Source organism: Perognathus longimembris, chromosome 16 (genome assembly GCF_023159225.1).
Source record: "Perognathus longimembris pacificus isolate PPM17 chromosome 16, ASM2315922v1, whole genome shotgun sequence".
NCBI lineage: Eukaryota > Metazoa > Chordata > Mammalia > Rodentia > Heteromyidae > Perognathus > Perognathus longimembris.
In genome coordinates this window covers 25,650,302-25,657,416 of record NC_063176.1, presented here as the reverse complement: position 1 = coordinate 25,657,416, position 7,115 = coordinate 25,650,302, and the positions used below count along the sequence as shown (strand labels likewise).

Below are 7,115 nucleotides of genomic sequence, written 5' to 3'. Positions count from 1 at the left end.
CTTTGCAGAAGGTATTCATTTGGAACATCATCTTAGTGAAGTTGCTCTGCAAACGGCGCTTTCTTGTTCTTCTCGACACTATGCTGGGAGATCCTTTCAGATTTTCAGGGCCCTAAAGCAGCCACTGTCTGCAACTACACTTTCTGATGTTCTCTCCAGGCTTGTGGAAACTGTAGGGGACCCAGGAGAAGACGCCCAGGTGGGTCATCTCATTTTTTTGACAGTTATTGGACAGTTTCTGGTGGTCACGCACTTGTTGCTACATAGAGAATCCTGTAGTTAGAGCTAGATAATGGTCATCTAGATTAATTGCTCGTTCCAAGTTAGCAAGCAGACAGATAATTAAGCCAAATTAAAGTTTTGTATTGACTATTGAGTTATCTAAAAATACATATTTAATAACCTAGAGTTTAGATCATACAGTCTTATACACTTGAATGCCATCCCAGAATGATAAAGGAAGTCAAATAACAAAGAAAGGTCAGATTTTGGTTTTAAAGACCATTAAATGAAATACTGCAGGATATGACTTGAGCTTGATGTGAAAATCGAACTAGAAAATTTGAGGGGATAGGGGGTTGGGAGAGTTGAAGAAGAATTATGAAAGGGCTGACACTGATCACAATGCATTATACTTATAAACTGAATTTATACTTTTTGTATGATTAAAGTTTTTAATAACCATTTTTTAAAAGTTCTTGGTCTTCTGGAGCTCATCCTCTATTCTGGGAAACAAACCTTTAGTCTACCAGTTACACATAATGTAATTTTATTTGGTTATAGATGTTGTGGAAATAATTGTATGGAGTAAGAGATGAAGGAGCAGTGACTGATGGGGAGTTGTTTTATATATGATCTTCTGATTTTTGAATAGTGGCACACTGGGGTCCAATGCTAGAGCATATTTTAAAACAGATATTTTTAAGACTTGCCCAACTTAAAACTGCTAATGAAAGAACAAAGAAGGCTCTTAGACTTGTCCACCTGAAAAATTTGGGGTAAATGATAGTGCCGTTTTAAGCAATTTATACCATTAGTTTGGTGAGTTTTTATCAGTCAGCAAAATTACATTACTCAGGAGTTTAATCATTTTGTGATATTAATGTCAAGTTTGTTCTATTTTAAAATGTCATCAGGAAGTCCATTGAAATTTTTTTTCCAAGCATAATTAAGATCTGTCCTTTTTTCCCCAGGGATTTGTAATTGAGCTTCTTCTCACCTTGGAATCTGCAATTGATACTTTGGCTGAAACCATGAAACATTATGATCTTCTTTCTGCCCTTTCTCAGTAAGAGCTTCAACCAAGCAATCTATTGAGTGCGGGATACCAGTCTCAAAATGCATAGGGTTGTAATGTTCTTAGTCCAATACCAGCAGTGAGAGTACCCCAAAATGAGATGGCTGAGTAGAGTGGGACACAGGCCTGAGACAGAGGGCTTCTGGAATGTCCTGGAGCTCACTGTGCCAGGGCAGCACTTCCCAGTGTTCATCATTACTACTCTGCTGTTGGGCTCGATCCACAAGCTCCACTGCTACCACACTCAGAGTCCTGTGCTCCCTGAGTGACTCCCTGGGGCACATTCCCTCTAAGCAACTTTGCCTCCTATGTTCTCTGCCTTGCAAGGTTCCCCTGAAGCATGGCCTTCTAGCTAAACATTTCTGACTCCCCTGAGGGAATGCTCAGTGTTTTCTTAACATTTGTATAAGTTTGTACATTCATCTTGCCTGTCACTTTTGATAGTCTTGACTTAATTTCCCTGCTTTTTGCATCCATACTGCTGGTACATTTAGAAGGCATTCAGTGAATGTGGTTTTACTCAGTGATGTTGGATATGAAGAAAAAGGAGAAATCAAAGTTAGGTTTTTGAGTTTGGTTTTCTTGGAGAGAATGTGCTGTGTGAAAAAAACAGGCACATGAGGACCATCCAACTTGAGATGATAAGCAAATAAGGCCTGTTTTGAGCATGCTTTGTTCCTGAATCCCAGACCTGACCGTGATTACTGTAGCAGAATTTTCTCACCAATTCAAACCTGATCCTACCTCAAAAGCCATGTCCATAATGGTGCTCATTGTACATTTCCTCTGGAGGCAAAACTAAAAACTGAGGGAAGAAAGTCAGTTATACTAAAACAGAATTTTTCTGGTAATAGTTACTGTCTTTCAGTTTTAAAAAAGTATAAAATTAATGTAAAAAGAAATGACTTAGACATGCATTCATCATTTCTTCTTTTTTTCCCTCCCAAAGAACCTCATACCGTGATCCTATAATGGGAAACAAGTACGCAGCTAACAGGAAAAGCACTGGACAACTCAATCTAAGCACAAGTCCCATTAATAGTAACAATTATTTTGGATACAACAGTAATGCAAGAAGTAACTCTCTGAGATTAAGTTTATTTGGTGACCGAAGAGGTGACCGGCGGCGCAGTAACACACTGGATATAATGGACGGACGGATAAACCATAGCAATAGCTTAGCTAGGACTAGAAGCCTTTCCTCTCTGCGAGAGAAAGGCACATATGATGTGCAGTCCACTACTGAGCCTACCAACTTGATGGCCACCATCTTTTGGATAGCAGCATCTTTATTAGAATCAGACTATGAATATGAATACCTCCTGGCTCTCAGGCTTCTCAACAAACTGCTTATCCACTTGCCTTTGGATAAATCGGAGAGTCGAGAGAAGATTGAAAATGTACAAAACAAATTGAAGTGGAATAATTTTCCAGGCCTTCAACAGCTCTTCCTTAAAGGCTTTACCTCAGTATCTACTCAAGAAATGACCATACACCTCCTCAGTAAACTCATTTCTGTCTCCAAACACACATTGGTGGATCCTTCCCAGTTGTCAGGTGATGTTCATATAATGGTAGCAATGTTAATAGAATTGCATTTTTATGTAATTGAAGTATGAAGTCATCATTTGTTTTGAAATCTGCTTTCTACCATTTTTTTAAATAAATTAGATAGCTTAAGGTATCTAAAGGACATAAAAGATCAGGTACTCCAGGAAAGGAAAAGTAAACTGTTGCTGCAAACCATCTGAAAAATACCTTGGGCGGGGGGCCTGACTCAAGCGATAAAGTGCCTACCCAGCCAAGCCCCTAACACCACCAGAAATTAAATTAAATAAAATAAGTAAGTAAAGTACCTTAAACTTTTAAAATGGTATGCAATAAAATTGGTTGTTTGTTTGTTTCTTGATAGGCTTTCCTCTTAACATCCTTTGCTTATTGCCTCATTTAATCCAGCATTTTGACAGCCCAACTCAGTTTTGCAAAGAAACAGCTAGTCGAATAGCAAAGGTAAGCAAATCTTATACTACAAATACTACTTTAAGGGCATTATTCTTCAGTTTCTCCTAAGAGGGAGCCTCATAGAAATCTTACTGTTCTATCACATGGGAATTTGACATTTAAATGTTCATTCTGTTTGTGCATATAAAAGATTACCTAGTAATGTAAGTTATAACTATTCAAATAACACTGAATAAAGTTGTTAATCAGTGTAACCCTCCTCTTGAGTCTGAGTCATTTTCTGCTCCTTCTCTCTCTCTTTTCTCTTCTATCTCTCTGTCAGTTTCTCACTACCAAATATTGACCCAGCACTGGGTTAAAGCTGGTAATACAATACTAAGCAAAGTAGTCAAATACCCTGTGGATCTCAAAGTGTGAAATGCAATCAGGGAAGTAGGCAGTCACCAGAAAGTCTGGTATTTCCTCAGTGATAGTGAAGAACTTTCTAGCAGTACATACAGTAGACATCTTCCAGAGGAAGTCCTACCTAAGCTGGTATCTACAAGACAGAATAGGACCGACACAGTAAGATCTCCAGATGAGAGGCCAAGTGTGGGAATCAGGGTTGTAGGGTTCATGTGTGAAAGGCATGCTGCATTTGAGATTCTGAAAGTTCTCCCTTTGTGTTTGTCTTTTTTGCCTTCAACATTTTTTCCTCATCTTCTCTGCTTCATTCCTTTTTTCTTCCTTCCTCAGTACTCCCTCCCACTGCATAGTTTTGCAAATTGTAATAAGGCTATTTTTAAATCGTTTAATGAGTTTTAAAGTATATTGTTGTTTTAGAAGAATATGATTTTTTAGCATTTTGTCTTTTTTTAAGATGATTTCCTATTTTAAGAACAAAAAGACCCCTCACCCAAAGTGTCATGGTTCATGACCTATAATCCTAGCACTTGGGAGGCAAAACAAATAGGAGTTTGAGGGCAGGGTGGTGGGAGGGAAGAAACAAAAATAAAGAACAGTAAGGAATTCTTAAATAGCTCACCTTCTCAAAAGTTTTGGCCAGTCACTCAGCTTTTCTGGAAAATATAGACAGTATAAGGAAGAGTTATAGAGATTTAATAATCAGTGGACAGGAGTAAATGTGGTGAACTTTGAGTGAGTGTCAGAATAGTGAAGAGAACATATAGCTAAAACTTCTGGAAGAAAAAAAAAATCATAAGTTCTCAACCAAAGAGAACAAGGAAGGAAATTTTTCAGGAAGAGCTTTTTTATAAAGGCAGTTTTCTTAAAAGCTGAGATTCAATTAACAGCTCAGAAAATGGACAAAGCAAACATATATGAAGTGAAACGCCTTCCTGTGACCCAGCTCTGCTCTCACCGAGTTAGAGATAGAGAGAGTTTTATACTAAAGTGGGTGCTTTTAAAAAGCTATTACTATTGTTAATAGAAAAAATACTTCAGGGGCTGGGGATATGGCCTAGTGGCAAGAGAGCTTGCCTCGTATACATGAGGCCCTGGGTTCGATTCCTCAGCACCACGTATATAGAAAAGGCTAGAAGTGGAGCTGTGGCTCAAGTGGCAGAGTGCTAGCCTTGAGCAAAAGGAAGCCAGGGACAGTGCTCAGGCCCTGAGTCCAAGGCCCAGGACTGGCCAAAAAAAAAAAAAAGAAAAAAAGAAAAAATACTTCATTACTTAAATAAAAATGGTAGTAGGAGAAAATAAGCCAGAAATGTGTTTTATTCTTGGTTTTATCTTAAACCAATCAAGTAGAACATTAAGCATGCTTTTTTAAATATATTAAAATACTGCCTTTTGAACATGATTCTTCCAGCCAGGGGCCAGTGGCCCACACCTGTAATCTAGGCTAATTAGGAGGCCAAGATTCTCAGAATTGGGGTTTGAAGTCGGCCCAGGTAGACAAATCTAAGAAACTGGTACCTCCAATTAACCACCAAAAAGCCCAAGACAAGGTGTGGCTCACGTGGTTAGAGTAAGCAAAAACAAAACAAGTGAGAACTCAGAGCCTGAGTTCAAGTCCCAGTATTAGGGCACAGGTGTGCGCACGCGCACAGACACACACGGAAATAATTATCCAAAGGAAACCCAACTTTGCACCAATGTGCAAGCAACTTTCATTTTAATTCTCTAATGACACATCATTAGAAAACAAGGATTTTTTTTTTTCTAAAAGAGGTGTTAGAAAAATAAGGGCAAAGTGTATATTGGCTTAGTTTGGGATTTTAAGAGACTGAAGACACAGCACTGTGGTAGAGGAGGTAGAGGCACGGGAGGGACTGCAAGGAGTGTACAGAGTAGCTGGCATCATGGAGGAGCCTGGGCTGGCTGAGGATATCGCAGCCCTCGAGTATAAGGTGGATGATGCCATGACCACATCTGGGCAAGGGAAATTTCCCAGGTAGCCTCTGGCCTTTGAGAACTCAAATGGTGCCTTCTGTGATAAATTGTTTTGAAGTCGGCTTTCTTCCTACTGAGCAGCATACAAAGGTTCCCCGTGTGCTTTTAGCAACCTGCAGGGTGTGAATTAAATGCATTCCTTAATTTATTCTCCCACTTAGAGCTGTTGAGAGTAATTTTCTGCCATTATGTGCTTCCTCATTATGTAAATACCGCCAGTTCTGCTGTTTGTACCCATGGAGAGCACAGAATTTCAAAATGAGACAACACTTAGGACTAATACAGTTCCCTTATTATGGCAAAAATAGTATGCTGAAAAAGTTTGCTATGAAACAGGCTCTGGAACATTTGTTTACTTAGTGATTTAAACATCTCAAATCTTAAGACATTTATTATAAGATTGTGTAGCATATTTTCCCAGAAATTCTCTCTTGTAAAAAAATAATTCCTTAGAAATAAATCATTCTTTGGGGGAAAAATGTTATTTAGGATTGTAAGAATTCAGGAAGGGCAAAAAAGCATGGTGGCATACCCTCAATCCAGCACTTGAGAGAAACTAAGGGCAAAAGAATCTCATATAGATGGGTTCCATAGTGAGACCCTTCCCAAAAAACAATAACAACAAAAAAGAAAGAACAAAAACCATAAAAAGAAAAAAACAAACATTTATTCTTCAAGAAGTTCTGTCATGTTTCAAGACTTGGAACAAGATTCCATGGAGTGATAAAATTAGGGAACTTAAAAAATACATGGTAAATTATGTGTTGAAATGGAAATAAACAGTAGTCTTCCTCTTGTTTCATAAGTAAAAGATTAATCCACGAAAACAGCTGCTTTTAGTAATTCTATAGAATCAGGTACTAGGAGCTATGAATAGCTCCTAGCACATCTTAGTAATAATATCAGTGATAACTTGATATTTTCCACGTCTGTTAAAGTCTTCTGAATTATCAAAGTAACAGTCATTTATAATTCATGAGAAATAGTTCATGTGTATCTGTGTGTGTGTATGTGTGTGTTAAAAGGTAATACTCAATTTCATTATTGAATGCTTTAGGCAGTTGTTAAAATATATACAAAACAAGTATATACTAAGCATTAATTAAATCAAAGCATAAATAAAGGAAAATAAAAAGCAGGCATATTGAGTCTAATCATTTATGATAAACAGGTATATAAGACTAGCAGACCCTTTTGCAGTTCTAGGCTGTTCAGGTGTCCTCTAGAGGAAGCTAAGGCACATCTTACCCAGTCAAGAAGAATCCCCAAACATCTGTTGACGCTGATTCCATATTACTGTATCAAGCAAACTTTGAGAATTTCTTTAGATTATGGAGTGACCTCGGAAAAGTTGGCCAAAGCTCTCAGAGCTTCAATAATTCCCGGATGAGCAGTTTGAGGCCCAGCCTACAGGTATCATCCAGTGGAGATGACACAGTGCTGGTGAAGTACTTGAGTA

The 7,115-nt window shown here is 38.2% G+C and overlaps 1 protein-coding gene across 8 annotated transcripts in view; it reads left to right on the top strand.

The window, feature by feature from the left end:
- Window positions 1-7,115, top strand: part of Fryl (FRY like transcription coactivator) — a 166,340-nt gene that overhangs the window by 121,470 nt on the left and 37,755 nt on the right. For all 8 annotated transcript variants that reach the window (XR_007213545.1, XM_048364235.1, XM_048364232.1 and 5 more), the window contains 4 exons: window positions 9-199; window positions 1,194-1,288; window positions 2,247-2,854; window positions 3,210-3,307. Coding sequence is in view for 7 of the 8 variants with exons in the window: in XM_048364235.1 (XP_048220192.1) it covers window positions 9-199; window positions 1,194-1,288; window positions 2,247-2,854; window positions 3,210-3,307 (992 nt within the window). In the remaining variant the exon portion in view is untranslated. The remainder of the gene's footprint in view (window positions 1-8; window positions 200-1,193; window positions 1,289-2,246; window positions 2,855-3,209; window positions 3,308-7,115) is intronic.